Genomic DNA, 27818 nt, shown 5'->3' on the forward strand with positions numbered 1-27818 from the left:
GTGTAGGGACTGATTCTTGCAACTTCCTACTCTGCCATTTTCCCACAATCTCCCCCTGTGCCATTTTTTTTTTTAAAGTCCATCCTTGCCCAGTAATTTAAAGTCAACTTTACCATCCAAACTTGGGTGTATTTATGAGTATTCTATTGTATTCTACAGGTCTGACTACTCATGTGTCAGGTCTACACTGCTTAAATATGGAGGCATTATAGTATTTCAATGTCTGAAAGTCCCCCTTTGTAACTTTTCCTTTTAAAGTATTTTCCTGGCTATTCTTGCCCATACATAAATAAAATTTCAATGACAAAATTTAATAGTCTCAAGTGTCAAAATGAAAGTACCAGAAACAGGGTTTCCATGAGGGCAGAGTTTTGGCTGAGACTCACTGGCTGAAGTTGTCATCTTGCTGGTTCTGGTTTTATTTTGAAGACTTTCAGTTACACACACTGGGGGGAAAAAACCTAAGATAGATGCTTTGAATGCCACTTTTTTTTTCATTGTACAATTCCCTGTAGCACTTTATTGCATCATCGATTGCTCTTGAAAACTTATGTTTCCACTCATCATTAGGGTTGTTGCTGGTAAGGATGTGCAAGCCAGCCTCAAAATGTTAAAAGGCCACCAACAATTCTTCGGTGGTCAGGTGACGCAGGGCAGGCGGAGCACCCCCACTCTCTTCTCCTGCTGCCCACTCCTGTCCCAGGTGCATCGGTTCCTCATTTGAAAGGTCTCCTTCATGGGACTGCAGCAACTGGTCTACGTCAGCTTCTACAGCTGCTTCAAAAGGTCACATTCTTGGCAAGGGCCACAGTGTTTTGTTGAAGCTCTGCCAGGTTTTCTGTGTGGGAAAAACTCTGGAACTAAACACACTCAAGCGAAATCTTCTTCCACACACTGTTCCTCGTCAGTGGCTTGAGCTCGTCCCAAGCCACTGTGATGTCCACAGCATCCATGATGTAGTTTCTCCAAAACCCCTGATGGCAGCCTCATCCTCCCCACCTGTGGCTTCCAGCATGTGCTCAGAAGTCCTTTTCAGGTAATCAGCTTTAAAAGGAGGCCACCTTGACCCATGGGCTGGACTGAGTCTGTGGTGCCATCGTGGAGATATTCTACTCTTATCAGACAGATCACTCAGATTGACTGGGTGGCATGGTGCCTTGTCTAGGATGAGCAATGCTTTGTTGGTGAGCTTATTTTGGGCACAGAATTTTTCAACAGCAGGGCAAAAAAGTATGTGACTCATTCATGGAAGATGCTCCTGGTTGCCCAAGCCTTTTTCTTTGAGCACCAAAACCATTCAGAGCCTTGGGGTTTTCCGAGTGGTACACCAATAAGGGACTCAACTTACAGTCCCCAGCAGTGTTGCCACCAAGAAGCAGCATTAAGCGATCTTCGGATGATTTGAACCCTGGCCCAGCTCTCTCCTCCACAGAAATAAACATTCCTTCAGGTATTCTCTTCCAATAAAGCCCTGTCTCATCTGTGGTTAAAAACTTGCTGTGGGGTGTACTCACCTTCTTTGATGATACATCTCAGCACTCCTGGATATATGCCCGTATTGTGTCACTGTTCATCTTGAAATGGGGCAAACAGTGGTGCTCCTTGAATCTCACAAACCAGCCTTTACTTGCACTGAACCTTTCTGTCTGAGAACTTTCGGCTTGCTCATGCTGTAAGTCATCAAACAAACTCTTAGCCTTCTCCTGGATGATGGTGATACTCAGGAGCACGTTCCGCTGGCTCTGGTCTTCGAGCCACAAACTCAAAAATTGCTCCATGTTTTCCATCACTGCACTTTGATGGTGAGTCAACTGAGAGGCTCTCAAGGACGTAGCTATTTGTGAACTTGCTTTGATTTTTTCTTTATTATCTCGGATTGTAGCCACTGTAGAGACAGCGAGGCCCAAGGCCTTTGCAATTTGGCTGAGCTTTTCACCCACTTCAAATCATCTTAAAACTTCTAATTTGGTGTCGAGGGTAATTGCCTTCCATTCTCTTTTGGCACTTGGGATGACAGCTGCATTTAGGAGCCCTTTCCCAGGCATTTTTGCTCCAAATGTAATGAAATCACAGCAGTCTCAGGTGCAAGAAGTCCTGTGGCCTGTGGCTACTGTGTGTTCCACTGCACAACTTGAGGGGCAGAAAATGAGCTGTGAGGAGGTGCAGACCGCTGTCCCTGGAGACATGGAAGGGTCACCACGGGCTGGTCCAGCCCCGCTGTCCAGGTACAGGCTGTTTCATCCTCGTCTCCAAGGCCGGCAACCTAGGCCTCTCCGGTGTGGATCAGTGTCCGAATTCCTGACCGCATAACCGCAGGCGCCTCAACACTGCCGTGGGTTTCTGTGGCTTGGGAACACAAACCCCCCCCCCCCCAAAAAAAAACAGCCCGTTAGGGGCAGTGATGCGCATGACACATACGAATCCCTGCCTTTGTTCAGGAGGCACATCCAAGCAAGTCTCCGCCGACTGCAGAAGAACGCGGGACGCCCGGAGCAGCGGCCAACAGTCGGCGGAGGTGGCGGAGCAAGGGGCCGGCGCAAGCCGCATGGCAGCGGGCAGCGCTCGGTAGGTGAGCGGGAGGCGCGACCCGCCAAGCCCGCGCGCCGGGGGCGGAGCCAACAGCGCGCGGCGTCGCGGTGACGCCATCCGGGTGCGCCGGTTGGCGCCTTCAGGTGCGGGCCGGAAGTGCTCCCTCCGAGATCCGGCGGCTGAGGCGCGCTGGCTGTGGCTCGGTCCTCCGGCCACGCGGTGCCTCCCCGCGCTTCCCGTCGCCTCCCGAGCTCCTCACGCGGCCCCTTCCGCCATTTCCCGCCAAGTTCCCGCTCCCTCCCGGATGCCCCCCGCCCCGCTCCGGGAAACGGAAGGAGTGTCTTCCGCTGTGAGGAGCCGGAAATCCGGCGCGCTGCGAACCGAGCGTGTGGTCCCGGGCACCTGGCTCCGAGTGCTAGCGCGTTTCCTCTTGTGCTCAGCACGAATAATACCTGATTTTTCTACTTTGTAGGTTTCCTGGGAACTCAACAGGGTATTAGACGTGAACGAGCTTTTTAAAGGGTTATGCGTTCTTTATTCAACGACCATACGTTGCACCCAACCCTGCTATACCTGAACCAGCTACTCTTGCCCGAAGGCTTCCGTGCTGCCGTCTTTGCATGGGTTATGTCATTGAAGTCCTAACACCCATCCGGTGGGCTGGTGCTGTTAGTAACCCCATTTTATGGAAGAGAAAACATAAGACCAGGGCTGGTCATTGACTCCGCTAGGCTTGTAATTCCGATCGGTTCGCCTCCAGAATCCTCTTAACTAGTTCTGTTGTCCGCTTTCCTCAGGGTTAGATACGGAATATTACTCCATATTTTAGGGTTGCCTTATTTTGTTCGTTAATACATCCCAGTGGACCATTTTAAAATGCACTGATGTAGTATTTTTGCGTTTTGTTACCGTAAAGGCATTGTGTCCAGGCAGTAGCAGACCAGGAGAAATGGTGGGGTTTATTTTCTTTCCTATATTCAAGAATGAACTCTTACCTTTTAATCTTTTTTCATTGTTGGAGTTGGTGCAGATGCTGGTTTTAGTTGTTATTTGTTTCCCTCGTGGCGATATGTACCTTGGGGCTGCGGAGAGAGCTCTTGTGATCAACACCTATTGAAAGTCAGTAGTATCTTGGGTGTAGCCTCTGAACTTCTGTCTTTATGAAGGGGGACAAATTGGATGGTCTTTGTGTTGCTTCTAGGCTGTCAGTCATCCTTTCTCCTTAAGTCAAATTTTTGAGATTTTTCTGGCTAGGGGATATTATGGTGAGCAAGGGTCCAGCCCTGCCTGCTCCTCTGGGAGTGTTGTGTGGTCTGAGGGGGTGTGCGGAGGCTGGAGAGGTGGAAGCGTTACAGTTAAAAGGTGTACCCTAGCAGCCTTCACAGAAAGCTTATGTCCTGGAAGTTTCCATGTAGGTATCCTTCATTCATTCATTTAACAATAATGGTTGGCTACCTACACTGTCCCTGCCCTCCTGGAGTTTACATGCCATGTAAGGGGAGCCAGACAGTAAAAATGTGAGTGTGTAGCACGTGAGCTGGTTGTGTGAGCTATGGAGAAAAAGGAAGCAGAATAAAGGAACCAGGAAGTGAAGAGAAGGGAATGGAGGGGGACAAATGCATCAGTCTGGGCCCAGAGGGAGTGAGCAAGAGCTTGCCAGGCAGATGGGTTAGAAGTGCACCTGCCTGGGAGGTGCAGCCGAAATGGGCACAGGTTTGGTGTGTTAGACAAGAGCAAGGAGACCTGTGTGGTGGGAGTGAGCGGGGAGTGGGGGGGGGGGCAGACTGCCAGCAGGTGAGGCCAGGGAGGAACTGGGTTGTATGTGGTTTGGTGCACGCAAGGGGTTGCTTGGTACTCAGTCTGGCTGGGAGAGGACTGCGGTGCTTTGTCCCGTCAAAGAGAGACCTTGGTGTGCCTGTGCGTATGAAAAATCAGTTTCAACCTAAATACATGGAGCCTAGAATAGGGAATGAGATCTGGTGATTCTGTACAGCTTAGTATAATACCCTGATACATTCCAGAGTATTTTGGGCAGAAAATAAAAAAGTGATATTCTCTCAGGCATTGGGGACTCCTAATTTAATAAGCCAAGCCCTCAATTTTGAGGCTGGCCCTTATGAAACTGACTTGTGTAATAAGTGTAAGGTGATGTTAAGCCCACTTATAAACATACCTGAGTTACCCCCAGAGAACCTCTTTAGTTGTTCAAATGTGGCCTCTCTCTAAGCCAAACTCTGCAAATAAACTCACTACCCACCCCCTGCTGGGACATGACTCCCATGAGTATAAGTCTTTCTGGCAATGTGGGACATGACTCCCAGGGATGAGCCTGGCCCTGACATCGTGGGATTGACAATGCCTTCTTCACTAAAAGGGAGAAAAGAAATGTAACAAAATATGATTTCAGTGGCTAAGAGATTTCAAATAGAGTCTAGAGGTCATTCTGGAGGTTACTTTTATGCAGGCTTCAGCCAGATATTGCAAATTGCCACAGTATGCCAAGCCCCAACCTACAGTATTCCTGAAAACCCCAGAGAAAACTCAGGGCTCTAACTAATGCTCTATAAAAGTTTTACTTATTACATTTATTTTTCAGAAATTTAAAACCTCCAGACTGTCCCTATGCCAGATAAACCCTGAAACTTAGAAGTACCAGTCTCTCTCAGAATATAAACCAGTTGTATTTCCCTACCCCATAACGTTGACACCCCTTTTTAACATGAAGCAGTTAAAATGGTCATTGCCCAAATATCCCTGAAGAATGAGAGAATGATCAAATGAGAGGGAGGAGTTGTAACAGAGAAGGCAGGATTTAACAAATGATTATGATAAGCGAATCATTATATAGATATTTCTTTTTGGTTTCTAGTGTATTAGAACAGCCAGAAGGAAATACCTGAAATTATGGAACTGTAATCCATACTAATACTTTGAAATTTGTTCTATAACTACTTGTTAAACTGTACTTTGAACTCTATCACTTTTCTGCATATATGTTTTATTTCACAATAAAAACATGCTTTAAAAAAAGCCAGTTTAACAAGCTTGTCCACTGTGATCTGTGAATTGATTCGATTTGCAGAAATCAGACACTGAGAAGGGATTGGCAGACCTATGTCTCAGCTTTTAAATTCACCCCAAGAGGTGTATCTACCTCATGTTCAGGGTCAAGCCCTTTTTCTGCTGGTGGGTAGTTGTGTCCCCTAATCAGTCAGAAAGAACTAAATCCAGAATTAAAGGAGTTGGGTGTTTTATTGAGTTTTGGAGGCCTGAAGAATGGTACTTTTTACCTTTAGGGCTCTGAGCCACCAAATGTGTGTCAGCCACTTGGCACCAGCCTGCCCTGTCACTGGGATGGCCCTGGAAAAGTGTGTTCTCCTCGTACCAGGAGCCCAATGGCACAGCTCTTGGTTCTCTTATTTCAGGCCTTCCCTTAAGCTCTCCACCTCTGCTTTCCCACTTTTGCAGAGGGGATGGCAGCACCTCCTTTCTCAGCTTGGAGAGAGAATGAGGTGCCTGTAAGAAGCCCCTTGCCCTGAGCCAGTGCCTGCTAACTACCATCTCCTGTTCTCGTTTGCATGGATTTCCTGTTGACTCGCACCTTGGCTTCCACACCCACCCCGTGACCTCTCCTCATAGCAGTTCTCTCGCCCGTTGCCGTCCCAGTCACCCTGGGTGCCATGTCCTGCTGGTGCCTGTGGGTTTTTGTTTTTGGTGGTGGGCCATCATTGCCACCAGCTCTTTTCTGAGCTTCCCTGTGTGTGTGTTTCCCTAGTTTTAGTATCTGTCTGTTAAGTAACTTACTTTAGTCCACTGTGACCTCTGATAGTGACTGTGCCGGTTTGAATGTATTGTGTCCCCCAAATGCCATTATCTTTGTGGTCTTGTGGGGCAGACATTTTGGTGCTGGTTAGATTTGCTTGGAATGTGCCCCACCCAGCTGTGGGTGATGATTTTGATGAGATGTTCCCATGGAGGCATGGCCCCACCCATTTGGGGTGGGCCTTGATCAGTGGAGCCATATAAATGAGCTGACTCAGAGGGAACTCAGTGAGTGCAGCTGTGAGTGATGTTTTGAAGCGGAGCAAGCTTGCTGGAGAGGAACGTCCTGGGAGAAAGCCATTTTGAGGCCGGAGCTTTGGAGCGGATGCCGGCTGCCTTCCTAGCTAGCAGAGGTTTTCCGGACACCATTGGCCGTCCTCCGGTGAAGGTGCCTGATTGCTGGTGTGTTGCCTTGGATGCTTTGTGGCCTTGAGACTGTGACTGTGTAGTGAAATAAACCCCCGTTTTATAAAAGCCTGTCCATCTCTGGTGTTTTGCATTCTGCAGCATTAGCAAACTAGAACAGTGACTTTTGAACAACTTCGCTCATTAACAGAATTCTAATTGCACGAGTAATGGCTCAGCTTAAGGACAGGTGTCACAACCTACTGGCCCAGGTTCGTGAGAACAGAATGTGGTGAGTGGTCTGGATTCTTGGGTTATGTTGGATTTTGCTGAATATGACCAACACTGCTAGAAATAAGTGGGCTAGTGAGTGTGCTTAGATTTTTTTAATGTGTTGGTTTTATTGCAGTAGTGTTTGCTGTAATCGCTTTTGACCGGTAATAGCTAAGAATCTAAATCTCCCTCATCCTGTCCTTAGCTGATGTGAAGTAACCTATTGTTAGCAGCTTTTGTCCTTGTTGACTGAAGAAAACACAGGTCTGGGCAAGCATTTGCTTCTTTTTTGGCCTAACAAAAACATTAATCTCTTAGCTGACCAAAGATGAATCATAGTATCTTTCAGTTTTTAAATTTTACGTGATTTCAGTCCTAGAATTGTGTTTGTTTTTTAGGCTTAATATTTTCAGTGGCCAAAAGTGCCTCAAGCAAGAAATGGTTAGATTATTTTTTGCTGTTGGTGGCTGGAAGTATAAAATTCTTTGAGCATTTCTGAAGTGATCTCAGTTCCTGCTTATCCTATTTGAATCATGTTTTTGATGGGATTAAAAAGTCAGCTTGCATCCCCGACTCCTTCCGGCCTGAATCTCCAGAGTGAGAAATGCTGTGTCTCGCTGCACAGCCGTGAGCTTTCTGTCTCAGTGCCTGCAGCGGATCCGATCTCAGCGGCTGGCTCTGCGGGCGTGATGGCTGTCACCTTCCTGGTGACTGGTTCAGAACCACCCAGAGGTGCCTACCTTTCGTCCACGACTCAGCTGCATGAGGGTTACAGGAAGGCCCTCCCCCCTTTTGGAACTCCACGCTGAGCCACACTTAGGGTTTCCTGTTTCCAGGCCCCAGTGGTGCCTTTTCCACGTCCTTATGGTTTCATCTTAGTGAGGACAGTGGGAGACTCAGGAGGAAGTGGCCGCGTCAGCGTCTTGACGGCCTGGGGTCAAAGCCCTGTTTCTCCATGTCTGATTCTGAGGCCCCCAAGCCTCATGCAGGCTCCAGGCTTCTGGGGGCCCGCGGCAGCAGCACATGCACAGGTGGAAGCCCCATCCTGTCTTCTCAGTTTTGGAAATGGGAAGCATGTGCTGGTTGTACCAAGCACACAGGACGACAGGACAGAAAACTGGCTCTGTCTCCACCTCTGTCCTGATTTGACTTTATGGCTGCTTCTCTTGAATGTGATTCATTCTTGTAAAGTTTAAGAACCTCATCATTCTGTCCCCAAGGTTTTGAGAAATACTTTAATTGAAGAAGCAGCGGCATAGATGCAGAAAAGTCAACAGCTGTAAAAACATGTAAGGAGGCTGATTGGAAAAATCCAATCATCAAGTTCTGATTTGAGTATTTGCAAAGCATTCCCTCGTTTTTGGGTTAATCTCTGTGGGAGGTGATGGCAGATGGGCCTGCGTGTGTTGCGCTCCCCGTCCTGCAGCTGCCTGTCACCCAGGCTGTCCCATGCCTCCCTCTTCACTCTCGCTGTGTCCTTAGCTCATTGTGACCCTTCAGGTATTTGCACATTTTTACCCTGTTCCATAATGTATTTGTTTGGCCCTTCCCAGACTCTCATTGGCCTTCGCCAGGCTTCTGTGTATTGTTTTGAGGTTGGAATGGTCATATGTAAGAGACAGCCTTGGATAAACTGAGGCAGCTCCATGGCTCTGTTTGTCTGGAGTCTGTGTGGTTACTGCTCAGGCCCTTGTGTGCTGTCCAGTCCCTCAAGCGCGTCATTGTCATGTTTGCCTGTGGTGGGTCCCTTGGCTGGGGAGCCCCCTCCCTGCCTGGCCTCACTTAGGGAGATGTGTCTTTTACGTTTGGGTTAGTTTTCCCTGTCAAAGAAAGCTAGATGTCTGTGATAGTAATAATTTACTTTTATTTTGTGTACATTAAAGTACCTTTGAGGGATTTTCATTGGAAATATGATTGTGAGAAGGGTTTTAGTTTTGCTTAGATGTGCCCGTGTTTTGAGGACCGTTCACACATCCTGATCCTCAGATTGTACGTGAAGGAGATGAGGAGCGGGGCATTTAGCTCACGGTGGACATGCGTCCTGAATCACAGACCACCTCCCCCATACACCCTACAGAAGGTGGTGGTGGTGGTGGTGGGGATTGGAAAGCTGGTGGAACTGGCTTCAGTAATCTGCAGTGCTCCCTGTACCATATACCTGCCTTCCATGAGGCTTCAGTGACCAGACCAGTGGCCAGGTGGCTCTGAGGAGAGGGGAGCTGAGGGCCTGGTATGCGTGTGGGTTCTCTGGGACCCCTCAGGGGCCCCGTCGTCCTCAGTGTGGTCTGTCTGTCTTTACCCCAATCACTGGCTCTGAGAGGTGACATTGATTAGTCAGAAAATAGTTGCTATTAAAGCTTAGGTTTGAAGCCAGTGAGGTGAAATGAGAGGAATTTTTTTTTGTACATGCATAGCTCAGCGGTACTGTGGCTTTCGTTCTAGACCACTGCAATAAACAAATACCACAATAAAGTGAGTTACATGGATTGTTTTGTTTCCTATTGTATATAGAAGTTATCTTATACTATACTGTAGTCTAGTAAGTGTGCAGTGTTGTGTCTAAAAAACCAGTGTACATGCCTTAATTTAAAAATACTTTATTGCTAAAAAATGCTAGCCGTCATCTGAGCATTCGGCAAGTTGTAATCTTTTTGCTGGTGGAGGGTCTCACCTCCATGTTGGTGGCTGATCTGGGTGGAGGTTGCTGAAGGTTGGGGTGGGTATGGCAGTTTCTTAAAAGAAGACAATAATGAAATTTACCACATCGATTGACTCTTCCTTTCACAAAATATTTCTCTGTAGCATACAATGCTCTTTGATAGCATTTTACCCACGGTAGACCTTTCAAAATTAGAGTCAATCTTCTCAAACCCTGCTTCTGATTTATTAATTAAATTTATGTAATATGTAAATTCTTTGTTGTCATTTCAACAGTGTTCACAGCCTCTTCATCAGGAGTGGATTCCATCTCAAGAAACCACTTTCTTTGCTCATCTATAAGAAGTAACTCCTCATCCATTAAAATTTTATCGTGAGATTGCAGCAATTCAGTCACATCTTCAGGCTCCACTTCTAACTCTAGCTCTCTTGCTAGTCCACCACATCTGCAGTTACTTCCTCCACTGAAGTCTTGAACTCTTCAAGTCACCCATGAAGGTTGGAATCAAGTTCTTCCAAAGTCCTGTTAATGTTGATATTTTGACCTCCTTCCATGAATCACAAATATTCATAATGGCATCTAGCATGGTGAATTGTTTCCAGAAGCTTTTCAATTAACTTTGTGCAGATACGTCAGAGGAATCACAATCCATGTAACTGCCATTACAGCCTTAAAAAAGATATTTCTTAAATATAAAGTCTTGAAAGTCGAAATGATTCCTTGATCCATGGGCTGCGTTAGCAGGCATGAGAACAACGTTCATCTCATTGTACATCTCCCTCAGAGCTCTTGAGTGACCATATGCGTTGTTACTGAGCAGTTATATTTTGAAAGAAATCTTTTTTTTTTTTTTTCTGAGTAGTAGGTCTCAAGAGTGGGCTTAAAATATTCGGTAAACCATGTTGTGAACTGATGTGCTGTCATTTATAGAGCACAGGCAGAGTAGATTTAGCATAATTCTTAAGGGCCCTAGGATTTTTGGAATGGTGAGTGAGTATTGGCTTCAATTTAAATTCACCAGCTGCATTAGCCCCTCCCAAGAGAGTCAGCCTGTCCTCTGAAGCTTGGAAGCTAGCACTGACTTCTCTCTAGCTGTGATGGTCCTAGATGGCATCTTCTCCCAGTAGAAGGCTGTTTCATCTGCATTGAAAATGTGTTATTTAGTGTAGTCACCTTCATCAATTATCTTAGCTATATCCTCTGGATAGCCTGCTGCAGCTTCTGTATCAGCACTTGCTGCCCTACCTTGCACTTTTATGTTATAGAGGTGGCTTCTTTTCTTAAACTTCATGAACTCTCCTAGTTTCAGACTTTTCTTCTGCAGCTTCCTCACTTCCCTCAGCCTTCATGGAGTTGGAGAGAGCTGTAGTCTTGCTCTGGATTAGGTTTTGGCCTAAGGGATTGTTGTGGCTGGTTTGATCTTCTATCTGTAATGCTAAAACTTTCTCCATGTCAGCAATAAGGCTGTTTCACTTTCTTAGTCATGTGTTCACTGGAGTAGCACTTTTAATTTCCTTCAAGAAGTTTTCCTTTGCATTCACAGCTTAGCTAACTGTTTGGCACAAGAGGCCCAGCTTTTGGCTTATCTTGACTGTCAATGTGGCACCCTCACTAAGTTTAATCATTTCTAGCTTTTGATTTAAAGAGAGTGACATGGGACTCTTCCTTTCACTTGAACACTTAGAGGCCACTGTAGGGTTGTTAATTGGCTTAATTTCAATATTGTTGTATCTCAGGGAATAGGGAGGCTCGAGGGGTGGGAGATGGGGGATGGCTTGTCGGTGGAGCAGTCAAAACACACAGCCACATTGTTTGTGGCTCCCCAAAACAATTACAATAGTGACATCAGACATTGTAAAAAATACAATAATGTTGAAAATGTTTGAAATAATGTGAGAATTACCAAAATGTGTGTTTTGGTTTGCTCTAGCTGATGAATTACAGTACACCAGAAATGGGTTGGCTTTTACAATGGGGATTTATTAGCTTACAGGTTTACATTCTGAGGCCATGAAAATGTCCAGACCAAGGCATCAGCAGGACAGTACCTTCTCCTGAAAGTTGGCTGCTGGCGACCCTCAGCGCATCTGCTACATGGCCGGGCACATGGTGACATCTGCTGGTCTCTCCCTTCTCTCCCAGGTTTCATTGCTTCCAGCTTCTGGCTTCAGTGCCTTCCTCTCTGTTTTCTATGTGTCCTCTCAGTTGCTCTGGCTTTTCTCTCTTTTAACTTCTCTGTGTGCTTCTCTGAATTTCATCTCTTAGCTTCTCTGGGGCTTTTTTTTTTTTTTAATTCAGTTTTATTGAGATATATTCACATAACATACAGTCATCCAACTGTTCACAGTACCATCATATAGTCCTGCATTCATCACCCCAGTCTATTTTTTTCCCAATTCTTAGCATTTATTAAGCACCTCCTGTGCACATGGTAATTTTTTCTTAATTCAGTTTTATTGAGATATATTTACATACCATACAGTCATCCATAGTGTACAATCAACTGTTCACAGTACCATCATATAGTTGTGTATTCATCACCCCAATCTATTTTTGAACATTTTCCTTATACCAGAAAGAATCAGAATCAGAATTAAAAATAAAAAAGAATACCCAAATCATCCCCCCCATCCCACCCTGTTTTTCATTTAGTTTTTGTCCCCATTTTTCTACTCATCCATCCATACACTGGATAAAGGGAGTGTGATCCACAAGGTTTTGATAATCACACTGTCACCCCTTGTAAGCTACATTGTTATACAATCATCTTCAAGAGTCAAGGCTACTGGGTTGGAGTTTGGTAGTTTCAAGTATTTAATTCTAGCTATTCCAATTCATTAAAACCTAAAAAGTGTTATCTATATAGTGCATAAGAATGTCCACCAGAGTGACTTCTTGACTCCATTTGAAATCTCTCAGCCACTGAAGCTTTATTTTGTTTCATTTTGCATCCCCCTTTTGGTCAAGAAGATGTTCTCGATCCCACAATTCATCCCTGGGAGTCATATCCTGCATTGCCAGGGAGATTTACACCCCTGGAAGCCAGGTACCCACATAGTGGGGAGGGCAGTGAGTTCACCTGCCAAGGTGGCTTAATTAGAGAGAGGGGCCACATCTGAGCAACAAAGAGGCACTCGGGGGAAAGGCACAATTATAAGCAGGTTTAGCCTCTTCTTTGCAATAATGAGTTTCATAGGGGTGAGCCCTGAGACAGAGGGCTCAGCATATCAAGCTGTCAGTCCCCAGCATTTGTGAGAACATCAGCAACAATCCAGGTGAGGAAGTCCAACACCGCTGCATCCTCCTCTGGGGCTTTTTTCTGTGAGCCTTTTTTGGTCTTTTATGCTCTTATAAAAGGCTCCAGTAAGAGAATTAAGACCCACCCTGTTTGACGTTGTCACATCTCAACTTAAGATCCTACCACCAAAGGATTCTACTTACAATGGGTCCACACCCCAGGAATGTATGAGCTTTAAAGACATGGTTTTTGAGCCTGGTAAAACCTCCAAACCATCACAGAGACATGCAGTGAGCACTTACATCGTCAGTGCCGCGGCCCAGAGCCGGCCCTCTCCCCATACGGCTCAGCTGCTGCAAAAACAAGACCGTGAGGTGGCTCTGCTTGTTTTGGAGCAAGCTGATGGACGAGTTCAAAGATGCTCAGAAATGACCTAATTTATAAAAATATGTTGAATTCTCACATCTTAACTTTAAAAGATTTGGGTAAAAAATAGCCTCAGCATGTAGAACCACGGCTCCAGGGTGAGAACTTTCTGGTGGATTTTCTGCTTCTCTTGGTGTGTTTTACATGCGGTGGGAGGTCTCCAGCGGGAGTGGCTGCAGCCTCAGAGTGTGCACAAGCCATGTCCTGGGGAGTCAGAGTGGAGGGATTGGACTTCTGTGATAAAATCTGAGGAAAGCAGTAGCTGCTTTCATTATCTTTTTGAAAAAATAATTTATCTTTTAGTTGTAAAAAATGCCTAACATAAAGAACATTTTAACCATTTTAAGTGGACAATTCTTTGACATAAATTGACAATACTGCATAACTTTTACCACCATCTATTTTCAGACTATTTTCATCATCCCAAACCAAAACTCATACTCATTTAGCAATAACTCCTCATTCCCTCCTCCCACACCTGGTAACCACTGTTCTGCTTCCTGTTGGTATGAATTTGCTTATTCTAATTACTTCATATAAGAGAAATCCTACAATATTTGTCCTGAAATGAAATGTGAAATGTGTCTCGCTCACTTCACTTGCTGTGCTTTCTTCAGGCTCATCCATGTTGTCACATGTACCAGCATTTCTCTTCTTTTTATGGCTGAATATTATTCCACTGTGTGGATACACTACATTTTGTTCATTCGTTTATCTGTTGATGGACTTCATTTTCATTTAGAATTCAAGGAACCTCTCTCATTCAGTGAAACACGTTCCTTTTTCTTCCACAGGGTGAGTTCCCCTGGGATGACAGGGATTTCCGTAATCTCGCTGTCTTGGGGGCAGGCTTTGCTGTGGGGTTTTTCTACTTATATTTTCTAGATCCTGGAAGAGAAATCACCTGGGAACACTTTGTACAGTATTACTTGGCCCAGGTCTGGTGAGTGATCCTAGTTATACTTGTGGAAAGAGGGGGTGGTGCTGGGACCCTAAAGCAGCCATGCAAGGCTCTGTTGTGTAACTGGTGTCTTGGACAGAGACAAAACCCAGTGTCTCTCTTTCTGGTAGCTTTGCTCACAGACCATCACCCACTGTCTTGCTGGGGGAAAACCCCTAATATCTTGGCTCCATTCCATCTTTTTTTAGCTTTGACTTCTAAGAATTGGTTCTTTTTGTCCACCTATCTTTAGAGTCCAGTCTTACCTCTGCTTCAGAGCTCTCACCTGGGGGTTGTGCCACTGAGATGCCGGCTTGACCTCAGGGGCGAGGCTCTGCTGTGTCAGGACATGGAGTTGGGTGAGGTGCCATGGAGGGGTCGGCGTTAAGGGGAAAAGAGCAGGGGCCTCCGCTCCCCAGCTGTCCTCAGTGAGATGTGTTGCTAAAGAATGCGTGGTTACAATCTGGACTCCATGGGAACCGTCCTCTCCCACCAGGGTCTGTGACCAGCCCTTTATATGTCCAGTCTCAGTGGGGTTTGTCCTCAGAGAGGCCTTTGTGGCCTGCAGGTGGGCTCTGAGAAGGGGCTGGGGTCGCCTCGGGAGAGGTCTGGGCAGCCATCGGCAGTTGGTAGGTTGCAGCCCAAGTGCCTGTGGGTCTTACTTCTCCCGGGTGCTCGTTGCTTCCTCATTGCTTCCTCACCCCCCGCACCTCGTGCCCTGTGGGGACAGAGCTCTGCTCCCGTGGCCAGCCCCCAGCCCTGGCTCACCTCCCTCGAGGTAGTGGTGTCCACAGAAGGCAGCTGATGGTTCGTTGGGTGACGGTTTGTCCTGGACTTCAGAAGTCCTTGTCGGCCAGGAACTTCGTGGGGGAAGAACCCTGGGAAGGTGCGCGTGTCTCTCCTGAGTTATCCTGAGGGACAGCATCTGACCCCGTTCTGGGGTGTCAGAGAGGAGTGAACTTGACACACAGCTGCCCCTGAGCCCAAATACGATTCCAAGCGGAGCAGCTACTTCCTCACGGTCTGTGGCTGGAGCAGACGTTCTCTGAGTGCCAGTATCTTAGAAGTTCAGTAGTAATCTTTATTTTCAAACTGCTTATCGTGTTTCCTGATAACAAATATAATAGATGCTTATTACAAAAGCATTTGGCAAATAAATAGAAAACCCCTGACCTCACCACCCTGTGCTGAGCAGCATTGTCCTTTTTTGTGTTCCTGCTGGTCATTCGAAGCTCCCGTGGGGGCTGGAGCTCCGCAGCATCTCGCTCCAGCATCTGCCCCGGGCCGCCCCCGTGGGTGTGAAGTGATGTCATGTGGTTTTCATTTACATTTCTCTATTGGCTAATGATATCAAGCATCTTTTTGTATGTTTATTGGCCACTTGAATCTCTTCTTTGGGAGAATGACTATTCAAATCCTTGGCCCATTTTTTAATTGGGTTGTTTGTCTTTCTGTTGTTGAATTGTAGGAGTTCTTTATATACTCTGGATTTAAAACTCTTACCAGATTTGTGTTTTCCAAACATTTTCTCCCATTCTGTATGCTATTTTTCACTTTCTTGATAATGTTCTCTGATACACAAAAGTTTTTAATTTTGATGGAGTCCATTTTATCTATTTTTTCATTTGTTGCTTGTGCTTTTGGTGTAAAATCTAAACATCCATTGCCTACTACAAGGTCCTGAAGATACTTCCCTATGTTTTCTCTTAAGAATTTTATAGCATTAAGTCTTATCTTTAGGTTTTTAATCCATTTTGAACTAATTTTTGTTTATGGTGAGAGGTGGGGGTCCACATTCATTCTTTTGCATGTGGATTTCCAATTATCCACATACCATTTATTGACGAGACTGTTCTTTCCCATTGCATGGATTTGGCACCCTTTCTGACAGTCAGTTGGTCATGGATGTGTCAATCTCTGCCATTCTTTCCCATTGGCCTGTTTGTCTGGTCTTACGTAGGTACGGCACTGTTTTAGTTGCTATTAACTTTGTAGTAAGATTTCAAATCAGGAGGTGTGAGTTCTCTATCTTTGTTCTTTTTCAAGATTGTTTGGCTATTTGGGGCCCCTCCCAATTCCATATGAATTTGAGGATCAGCTTTTCCATTTCTGCATCAAAGGCTGCTGGAAATTTGATAGGGATTGTGTTGAATCTGTAGTTCACTTCAGGCAGAATTGACATCTTAACAAAATATTGTCTTCCAGTCAGTAGACATGGGATGTCTTTCCATTTATTTAGGTCTTCGTTAATTTCTTTTAACAATGTTTTGTAGTTGTCAGTGTTTAAGTTTTTCACCTTCTTGGTTATGTTTATTCCTGGGTGTTTTATTCTTTCAGATGCTATTGTAAGTAGAATTATTTTCTAGATTTCCTTTTCAGATTGTTCATTACTGGTGTTTAGTGACCCAACTGCCTTCTGCATGTTTACCTTGTATCTTGCAACTTTGCTGAATTCATTTCTTAGTTCTAGTAGCTTTCTTGTAGATTCTTTGGGATTTCATACATATAGGATCATGTCACCTGTGAATTGGGATTCCTTTTGGATTTTTAAGCCAGTGTAGAATCTTGCTGCTCAGATGCACCAAATTTTAATCCCTCTTCTTGAGTTTGTTCCTGCTTATTAAAATGGAAATCGCTTCATACCCAGGCTAAAAATGTCCACATTGTTAGAACAGAATGGATTGGGTATACAGAGTGTGCACAGCCTCCTGGATGGAGTGAGTGTGAGGCCCTGTCTGCTCTGTGTCCGGGGCTCTGAGGCCTGGGTTTTGCTGTTGAACGTCCTCCTCACTCTCTGAGCTGTTGTGGCGGTTTTCTCTGTTTCCTGGGTGGATCTCCCTGAAGTTGTGAATAAACAATTTGTGCGCGTTGTTCCTACCCCTGGGACATCATCAGAGGTGAGGTGTCTTTTTAGATGTAACATATTTTTTAAAAAATTCATATTTATTGAGATATATTCACATACCATGCAGTCATACAAAACAAAGCGTACATTCAGTTGTTCACAGTACCATTATATAGTTGTGTGTTCATCATTAAAATTAATTCTTGACATTTTCATTACCACACACAAAAATAATAAGAATAAAAATTAAAGTGAAAAAGAACAAATAAAGTAAAAAAGAACACTGGGTGGTTTTTTGTTTGTTTGTTTTTTGTTTTTTTCCTTCCCCCAGTTTTATACTCATCCATCCATAAACGAGACAAAGGGGAGTGTGGTCCATATGGCTTTCCCAATCACATTGTCACCCCTCATAAGCTACATTTTTATGCAAACATCTTCAAGATGCATAGGTTCTGGGTTGGAGTTTGATAGTTTCAGGTATTTACTGCTAGCTATTCCAATTCTCTAGAACCTAAAAAGGGTTGTCTATATTGTAAGAGTGCCCACCAGAGTGACCTCTCGGCTCCTTTTGGAATCTCTCTGCCACTGTAGCTTATTTCATTTCCTTTCACATCCCTCTTTTGGTCAAGAAGATGTTCTCCATCCCAGGATGCCAGGTCTAGATTCCTCCCCGGGAGTCATATTCCACTTTGCCAGGGAGATTCACTCCCCTGGGTGTCAGAGCCCATGTAGAGGGGAGGGCAGTGATTTCACCTGCCAAGTTGGCTTAGCTAGAGACAGAGGCCACATCTGAGCAACAAAGAGGCATTCGGGAGGAGGCTCTTCGGCGCAATTACAGGCAAGCCAAACCTCTTTTTTGCAGCAACAGTCTTGCCAAGGGCAAGTTCTGTTGCAGAGGGCTCAGCCCATCAAACCACCAGTCCCCTATGTCTGTGAGCACATCAGCAACCATCGAGGTGGGAGAGCCCAATATTCTCCACTAGCTCCTCGCGGGGGGCTCTGCATATTTTTTTCATTGTTTTTTTTTTTAATCAACTCATTTTTTTTAAATCAACTATATTAAAAAAAATTTAAAAACATACAATAAAAAAAACCATTTCAAACAAACCATAACAAAGGAGTCCAACATGCTCCTACTCTACTCCAAGAAAATAACCTAATATAGCAACATTTCTGTGAACTTGTTCCTACCATACCCATCAGAAATTTACAAACCATAGTCTGTTGCTGACAGGGCAGCGCAGGAATGAGACACTGACACAAAGTTAAGAATTAAGGGAGCAGGGGGCCCACTGCATCTCATGCTAAGTGGACGATAATGCACCTTTGCTCCAGTTATTTATTTCAGAAGATCAGGGAGTATATGCTAAATGTCCTCAGGCTCGGGAGAGCACACCAGATACCTGTGTTTACATCCTGTTGCATATCAGAAGGAACAATCTTGGTTTAGGACAATAGTAAACGTTGTTATAGTCACAAGACATATCTTTACAGGGTGGGCCCACACAGCATTCCATGCAGGCCTGAGGCTTAGCGTTCTAAGCCACCACCCTAGATATGCCTCAGGCAACATGGAAGACTCAGTTTACCACAATAGTCATTCCTGAGCATTCCCAGAATGTTAAATTTACCCTCAATAGCTTGTCTGTTCTTATTGGGTTATCATTCCCCCTTCATTAATTGCTCTCTATTGCTAGTTCCCCTACATTCTACATTATAAACCATTTATTTTAGTAGTGTGTTGTTTAACCTTCAGGTGTTTGTGAATTTTGTAAGTCTCTGATGGTTATTGACTTCTCCTGTATGCAACTTATTGATGGTTCATATTTTTTTATCCATTCTGCCAATCTATATCTTTTAATTGAGGAGTTTAATCCATTGACATTCAATGTCATCACTGTGAAGGTGTTTCTTGAATCAGCCATCCTACCCTTTGGTTTATGTCTGTCAGATATATTTTTTTCCCTCTCTCTCTTATTGTCCTTTAATGAACCAATATTGAATCTCTTCAGTACTGAATATTTCTCTATCTCTCTCTCTCCTTTCTTTGTTTCTCTGTTGGTAGGGCTCCCTTTAGTATCTGAAGTAGGGTAGGTCTTTTGTTAGCAAAATCTCTCATCATTTAGTTTGTCTGTGAAAAATTTAAGCTCTCCTTCAAATTTGAAGGAGAGCTTTGCTGAATAAAGTATTCTTGGTTGGAAATTTTTCTCTCTCAGAATTTTAAATATGTCATGCCACTGCCTTCTCGACTCCATGGTGGCCACTGAGTAGTCACTACTTAGTCTTATGTTGTTTCTTTTGTATGTGGTGAATTGCTTTTCTTTTGCTGCTTTCAGAACTTGCTCCTTCTCGTCAGTATTTGACAGTCTGATCAGAATATGTCTTGGAATGGGTTTATTTGGATTTGTTCTATTTGGAGTTCGCTGGGCATTTATGCTCTGTATATTTATATTGTGTAGAAGGTTTGGGAAGTTTTCCCCAACAATTTCTTTGAATACTCTTTCTAGACCTTTACCCTTCTCTTCCCCTTCCGGGACACCAATGAGTCTTATATTTGGATGTTTTATTTTATCTATCATATCCCTGAGGTCCGTTTCAATTTTTTCGATTTTTTTCCCCATTCTATCTTTTGTTCTTTCATTTTCTGTTCTGTGGCCCTCAAGGTCACTGATTTGTTGTTCAGCTTCCTCTAGTCTTGTACTATGAGTATCCAGAATCTTTTTAATTTGGTCAGCAGTTTCTTTTATTTCCATAAGATCATCTATTTTTTTATTTACTCTTGCAATTTCTTCTTTATGCTCTTTTAGGGTCTTCTTCATGTCCTTTATATCCTGTGTCATGCTCTCATTGTTTGTATTTAGTTCTTTGATCAATTGCTCCAAGTACTGTGTCTTCTCTGATATTTTGATTTGGGTGTTTGGGTTTGGGTTATCCATATCATCTGTTTTTTTCATATGCTTTAAAATTTTCTGTTGTTTTTGGCCTCTTGGCATTTGCTTTACTTGATAGGTTTCTTTCAGGGTCTATAAAATACCGATCTCTAATTTGTCAGATCTACAGCTTGGTGGTGTACAAGTTCTCTAACCGGCAGGTGGCGTCCGCGAGTCACCTAATCCCCTCAAGCCAGTTCTCCCCGACTTTGTCTTTGTGGTGTGTTGGGGTCTGATTCTTGTGAGGTTCAGTTGGAGCACCAAGTTTGGGTGTGTTGTTAGTGCTGTCCGCCCTGAATGTGGGGTGTGTGTCTGGGTGGTTAGTGAGGCAGGGCAGCTTTAATAATCAAACCTCCCAGGTGTTCCTGGAGATTTAAGGCTGTTGGAAGAGTCTAAACCTTCATTTCAGTCTTGCCACAGATTGTCTCTGCTGCTGACCCAGAAGTCCTTGGTATTGGCATAGGTCCCTGGGATTTCCGAGTGGGTCCCTCTTCCAAGCCGTGCCCCTCTAGGGCCTCTGCTGAGGGAAGGCTGTGCTATGTCACAAGTGCACGCTGTCCCTCAAGGGAAGTTGTAGGCCGCTGGGCCGTGTAGGGGCGTTCCCAGCCTGCTGTAAGGATGGCTGAATGGGGCATGTTAATTTCCCCCTTTTCACACAGCTCTGCCTTCCCAGCTCCGGGACAATTAGCTGCAGGTGCACGAAAGGCTATTGTCCACGCCCGATATTGTGGTGTGTGTGTGTGTTGCTGGAAACGCTTCCTATCGCACTGGGTTTTTTGGTGCAGCTCTGGGCTGTGGCTCCGGTGCCAGGCAGGAGCGTTCCCAGCCCATTGGGAAGATGGCTGCAAGAGATGTGGTTATTTCCCCCTTTTGGCTCACCTCTGCCATCCTCACTCCAAGGCAATTAGCAGCAGGTGCATGAAAGGCTATCTTTCATGCCAGATATTGAGGCGTTCACACAGCCTGTTCCTGCCACGCTTCACTGTGTGGTTCTCGCTGCCATATCTGCAGCCGCTTTTGGGTTTTTTAAAAAAGAACTAGTCCGCCTCCAAACGCCAACCCACAGTTTCCCCACACTGCAGCATGGCTGCGGGACTTTCAGCCGGCTTACTCACTCATCTCAGAATGCAAACTCCTGGTTTCACCAAGGGCACAGTCCCCGTGGATTTAGCAGACCTTGTCCAGCTGGTGCAGCGCTGGAACTGGTGTTCTGGGTCACTTTCTGGCTTTTATCTAGCATTTTTCATGGAGGTGTTTTTTTGCCCTGTCTCTCCTAGCCGCCATCTTAGGTTCTCCCATGACATATTTTTTAATGGAAACTGTAGCATTTTATTTTTTCAGTAAAATGCCTCCTCAAGTCTCACTCTCCAGAAAGCAACCCCTTAATATAATGGTTCTCTCCTTGTCATGTGTCAGTGTGGAGACCTTCCAGTGGGCACAGGTCCCTTGTGAGTGGAGAGGCATGGCTTGCTTTGCCAAGTAATGTTTAAGAACCACCTGCCCAGGGGTGGGGAGAGAGAAGGGTGTAGACTTGGAGGAAGGGAGGACACAGTAGGCAGGCTTGGGCCTTGCTGCAGCTGTTTTGGGCTTGTGCCTGCGTTCTGTGGGCAGGAGCAGAAGGCCTCCCATTGTTAGCTCGGTGGCCTTCGGAGCTGGGCTCCAGACTGTGAAGGAGGCATCACTGGCAGAGGAGTTGTGGGTGTGGAAGGAGCTGGCCATGGAGGGACTGTGTGGAGCTTGGTGGCCTAGACCCGTCTCGGTGTTGCAGTTTCTGCAGAAGTTCGTGTACTTTGGTATTGGCAGTGTCGACACATTTGAGCCAAACCTGGAGTCTGCTCGGGGAGCTGGGGATCGAGCCCACCAGCCAGGCCTCAGTGATTTACACCACGGAGAATGACCGGCAGAAAGAGGGGGGTGGCAGGAGGGGTGGGGGCAGTGCTTGGCGCCAGTCTGGGATTTCCTGTTCTGAAAACAAAAGGAAGCTCAGTACTTGACCTGTTTTGGAGTGTGCTTCTTCCAAGCCTGTTAGAAGCCTTCACTAATATTTAAAATGTCAGGAAAAATCAAGTTTGTGAGCTCCGTTTTTATTGTGATGATTGAAGCAGGAAAATATTTAGCTAGGCAGCCTAAAAAAAGTGTTGGATGGGAAAAATCAAACTTGTTGGATATCGATATCCTTGTAGCCAGAATTCCCCGAGACCTCCTTGGGAAGCCATCCAAACTCTGGCTGTGCAAGCAGAATCCCTGCAAGTGCCTTTCAGATGCAGATGTCTGGGCCTCCAGAACCCCTGCCCTGGGCTGGCGGGTCCCTGCTTGCAGCCCTGCAGCTCGGCTGCCCTCAAAAGGTGCTTGTTCTCCTCAGCTTTTGTGTCATCTGTGCTCTTATTTGAACTTCCATCTCCCAAATGATTTATGGATTTGAGGGTAAAACCCAAGTAAAGTGCTTCTTTGTCTGTCCCAGAACTTCCAGCGCCACCCTGGGTCCTGCTTCCCCGGCCCTCCAACGGGGAAAGCCACCAGCTCAGTGCCCTGGGGGGGAAGGAGTGAGCGTCGGACGACGGTGGCCAAGCTGTTTCTTTCACTCGCAGACTCGCTGAAGGGCAGAGCAGGGGCTGCTGTGGGCGTGGGTGAAGGTCAGTTAGACGGCGACGGGGCACCGGCCCTCAGAATTCAGTGCTGGGGCCCGAGACATCTGTGGTGCCCCCGCCGGGCCTCGAGACCTCCTGAGTGTCAGTGGGGGGCTGTCCGTTGCTGGCTTGGTTTCTTTTATCACTTGCTGAGTTGTCAGGAATGCTGGTTCGATGTGGACTTTGTCTTTCCAGAATTCAGGATTTACTTGGGGGATAAAAGTAACAGCCGAGTTCTCAGGAGGTTTGCCTCCCTTTTGGGGCCATGGCCAGCCCTCTGTAGTCACCCTTTTGCTGCTCTTTCTGTTTCCATTTATAAGAGCAAAGATAACATAGACATGGAATAGAATGAGATTCAATGAAAAGTAGGCAGAGGAGTAAGAAATTCCATTGTGGTTCCGGCAGGTTCTGAGCTCAGCTGAGAGGAGGCCACGCTGGGTCTGCCTGGGGGGCTCTGGAGGGAGGGGAGCATGGCCAGGGTGCCCTAAGGGTCACACCAAAGTCACACCGTCCCTCCTGCCTCCCAGCCGGCCATGGGTTAAATCAAACACACAAGAGCCTTCAGAGTTCGGAAAGCTGAATTCTATGTGCAAACTGAAGTGCTTCTCGAAAGAAACTACCGCTGTTTGTGCAGCCAGATAGAATTCTTGAGCTGTCTGCTCTGGGCTAGCCCTTCTCCGAAGTGGAAGTAACTACTAGTTGTCTTGGTTTTCCAGCTCTGTCTTGGGAAGCTTGGTGCCCTCTCTTCTCCTGGGTGGGACCCTCCTGTACTCTCTGAGGGAGGGCCCGGTGGGCCCTGGGTGAGGCAGGGGCCTCTTCAGCGTTGGCGAGATGAGGTCGTGACGGACAGTGTCGGTGTGCTGCTTGCAGATGTAGCTAGCTGTGAAGAAGCCAAATTGGAAATTATGGAGTTTGTGAATTTCCTGAAGAATCCCAAGCAGTATCAGGACTTAGGAGCCAAAATTCCAAAGGTATTGATTTCAGAAAGCACTGTAGTGCTCTGAGCTTGGGTCCTAGTACGGGGCCACTATGACTCAGAGTTGACAGATACCTGGCAACTTAATTTTTTGTAATCGATTTATGTTTTGTTCCTCACACAACACACGTGGCACCTGCAGCGTAGAAGAGTGAAGCCTCTTTCCTGATCACCTGGAGATCACAGTTAATCTTGAAGATTCTATGGAACGTGGCTTCGTAAGGAACAGTCCATCCCTGTGAAGCATCTGCCCTGGCTTCAGCCTTTCGTGCATCCCCTGTTGCGCTTCACTTGGAGGTCGGCCCTTTCCATTGGGTTTGGCGCCAGTGATCAAGCGCCTTTGTTAAACTTCCTGCATTCGCCCCATTTTGTCTGCAAGTTTGATTCTCCAGATTGAGGTTCAGACTTAGAAGCAATCGATTGCAGAATCCTTTGTACTTCTATGAATTTTTCTTATTCTTTTATAGTTTATACAATTTGATAGCTTTGTTTTAAGCAATCTGTCAGGAAATTGGCCAATGTGGCCTCAACAGCTGGTGTTTCCCTCACACGTGGGTGCAGGGCATGGCGAGCCATCCACACGTTCCTTACCCCTTCCTGCCCTCTGGAGGGTTCGCACACTGGCATCCACGGAGCAGTTCGACCACGTAGTGGGCCGAGACGTGTCTGTGAGACCAGGGAGCCTGTGCTGTGGGAGCCTGCCTGGGCATGTAGGGGTCCAGCCCCTCCTTGTGGATTTGATTTGGGGGCCCTCCCCCCTCCTCTATGCGAAAGTTGTTTTTGTTTTTTAAGTCTTTTTTTTTTTTTTTTTAGATGACTTATGGTCTCCCTTGAGATAATCAGATATTAACCCATGTCCTTGACTGGAAGTAGAGCCGTGCAACCTCCCTTTTTAACATCTTCCAATTTTCAGAAATGATGAGAGTCTGTACAGTGAAAACCAAGGTGTGGACGAGGATGCATAGAAGGAGGTGAGACAGGACAGGGAGCCCGGAAAGGCGCTTTCACTCTGTAACTGAAGAGATGCACATTAAAATGAGATGGTGACCCTCGCCCTTTAGGCCCGCAAGGTGCAGGCGGGACAGAGCCCACTGCCGCCCTAGGTGGGGAAACGGGCTCTTGTGCCTTCTTGGCCTGGGGGTAATTGGCTCACCTGTTTGGAGAGCAAGCTGACAATAGCTGTTAAACGCTCCTGTCTTAGATCCAGCATTCCATCCTGGGAGTTTTTCCTGCAGATGTAACATGTTCAGCTGAATGGAGGCAAATGGAGGCTTTTGTTTTCCGTGCTATGTCCATGATAGTGGAACTTTTACAGGGAGCGTGCATTAATTTTATAAGCAGAAAAGAGAAAAACAGAACCTCAGGCTGTGAGAGTGGTGCATCATCTGATGGGATTCTTGTTAGTAAATCCTATAAGTCACCTGTTTAAGAAAATAGGGTCTTAGACGGGCAGAAGCAAAAGCAGATTTCATTCCTCCAGCCTCCGCCCTGTTCCTTTGGAGAAACTGACACCATCTCTGCCCCAGGGAGCCGTGCTCACGGGCCCTCCTGAACTGGCAGAACACTCCTTACCCAAACGGCTGCAGGGGAGGCTGGCGTGCCCGTCGCCATGACCAGGTCCAGGGTCCTGGAGATGTCTGTCGGCATCGGGCCCGCGAGGGCAGGTGGACAGCTATGTGGGGCCCTCATGGCAAGGGGCTGCTTAGACATTGGAGGTAGCGATGCAGCCAGGCCACTTTGGGGGGATCCCTGACCTTATTCTACAAACATCCGTTGACCCTGAGCAGTTGTGGTTCAGGGTCAGTGATCTTGGAGGAGAGGAGTGGGGGTCAAAGAGATGAACTGAAATTCCGTCTTCATACAGGTCAGGAGGCAGACCTTCATGGATTCCCGTTTTAGGTTTGTGACATGTTTGTGAAGGCCCTAAAAAATGCCCCTTGTATCGTATTCATTGAAGAGATCAGTGCAACAGGCAGGAATCGGGGCTTCGGGCACTTCGGGTGCCAGAGTGAGCAGGAGAACACCCTGAACCAGGTGCTCGAGGAGATGGATGGTGACTGGACAGGGTCCTGTGCGCCCCCCACCTGTATGTAAGCTCTAGGAAGAAGTGAATCCCTAATTATCCTATTTCTAAGGAAGATGGGGGGGGGGCTTCAAAGTCAGTATGAAACTAGAGAACACGCGCCCCTCTGTGCTGAGAGGGCGACAGATGCAGACGGTCCCAGAGAGAAAAGCGCCAGCAGTGGGGACACAGGGGACCCCTGGCAGGAGGGGCGTTGGATGGGGAGAGGAGGCTCGGGCTTTGCCGGGGGCTGACGTGTTCCCAGGCCTACCTCCTGCTCCAGCAGTCCCCTCCCTCCTTCTAGTCCACACCCAAGGTCTTGGGTAGCCCTGCTGATGCCACCGAGAGGCATCCAGGAGACATGGTCTTTGTGCCTGTTTTCCAATTTGGAGACATTTTCCCTGGACCTAGAGCAGATTTAGTCTTCATTGGCTCTCGGACTATGCCAGCTTCCCAAGGTGCTCCCAGGTAGGGGGGTTCACAGGACCTGGCCTGGCAGGCCGGCCATCCTTACAGCTGAGGTCTCCACGGGAAAGGCCAGCCGTGGGGGGTGGGTGTGTGGGGCAAAGTCTCCGAGGCTCCCCATGGAGTCAGGACACACTGAGTCCGTGGCAACGAGTGGTGGTGAGACTGTTAGCCTCACTGAAGGTCCCGTGTATGTGATGAGTTGCTTCTCTCTTGCTGCTTTCAAGATTTTATGTTTGGCTTTCAGCAGTTGGATAATAATGTATCTTGGTGTAGATCTCTGAGTTTATCCTACTTGGAGTTCACTGAAATTCTTGCATGTATAGATTCATGTCTTTCATCAAATTTGGTAGTTTTTCAACCATTATTTCTTCAAATGTCCTTTCTATCATCCCCTCACTCTCCTTTCCTTCTGTCTGCCCTCCCCTAATCCGATTACTGGTGTCCCCACAAGTCTTATAGGCTCTGTTCACTTCTCTTCATTTTTTTTTCTCTTTCTTACTTCTTCTCCTCAGGCTGGTAATTTCAATTGTCCTATCTTTAAGTTCACTGACTCTTTTGTCTGCTCAAATCTGCTGCTGCACCCCTCTGATGAATTTTTCATTTCAGTTACTATACTTTTCAGCTCCAAATTTCTATTTGATTGCTTTTTATAATTTCTGTCTCTTTACTGATATTCTTATTTTGTTCATACATCACTTTCCTGATTTTCTTTAGTTCTTTGTTCATGGTTTCTGTTTTCCCATAAATGGGCCATACTTTGTTTCTTTGCATCCATCAAAACTTTTTGTTGAATCATTAGCCAAGTTTTTAAATGCTTTTTTTCCTTTCATCTTTCTTAATACATTGTAGTACAAAGAATGAGGAAAAACCAAAAAAGAGAATTTTAAGCTTCCAGGTTTCCTGGGGAACACCCAGCTTCAAAATGGCTGGATCTTATCCAAAGGGGCCTATTGGTTATATGATGAGAGAAGTGTCTCAACAGAAGACACATGAGGTGCTCCACAATTAGTGGTTATTTTTGTGGCTTTTGAAAACACAGTGACAGTTCTTTTTCTGCAGGAAGTCCACACGTCCCCTTACACACAGTTCCCTGTCTGCAGCACCTCAAATGTTCAGACTCAGCCGAGAGAAGAGGGCAGCCTGGCGAGACTGTGTCTTCCTTGGGTCCCCTGGGGCTGAGCCTGAGTCCTGGGCAGCACCGAGTCATCTCTGCTGAGGCTCAGTCTACCGTTCATCAAGGAAAACCAAAGTCTGGGCAATTTATTCTCGTTTCTTAATTTTGGTGTGGAAGTGAACACGTGAAGTCTGGAAGAGGGAGGGAACAAAAGGCAAGGAAGTACTTTCCTGGCATGAGACAGATGAGGTCCTGCATGTTGCAGGATGACGAGGGTTAACTGTTCACTCCTCACCCCGCAGCAAACAAACACACGTGTGGGGTCTACATGGTGGGCAACTGCCCCTGCCCTGGGTCCAGCCCTTGCCCAGGCAGGGCAGGACACTCTGAGGAGATGGGGAGTGGCCACAGAGGCTGGAGGGGCCGAGACGTGGCCAGGCAGCCCCAGGGGCGGCAGGAGCCGGCACAGCCAGAGGCCCTGCCCAGTGGGGTCGTCACAGCAACCACGACGACGTACTGAGGCTTGCAAAGTGCTGAGTGGGGGTCAGGGGTTCAGGGAGACCC

At 46.4% G+C, this 27818-nt stretch overlaps 1 protein-coding gene and 1 pseudogene across 1 annotated transcript; one reads left to right on the top strand and one right to left on the bottom strand.

Moving 5' to 3' along the window:
• CENPBD1 (CENPB DNA-binding domain containing 1) lies at positions 1-2581 on the bottom strand. Its single transcript, XM_037816223.1, is given in 2 exon segments — positions 1-1565; positions 1568-2581. Coding segments are annotated over 2 exon segments (567 nt in total). The 5' UTR covers positions 2046-2581; the 3' UTR covers positions 1-1476.
• On the top strand, positions 2146-27774 carry LOC119518594 (annotated as a pseudogene).
• The last annotated feature ends 44 nt before the right edge of the window (positions 27775-27818 follow it).

Source organism: Choloepus didactylus, chromosome 22 (genome assembly GCF_015220235.1).
Source record: "Choloepus didactylus isolate mChoDid1 chromosome 22, mChoDid1.pri, whole genome shotgun sequence".
Classification (NCBI taxonomy): domain Eukaryota; kingdom Metazoa; phylum Chordata; class Mammalia; order Pilosa; family Megalonychidae; genus Choloepus; species Choloepus didactylus.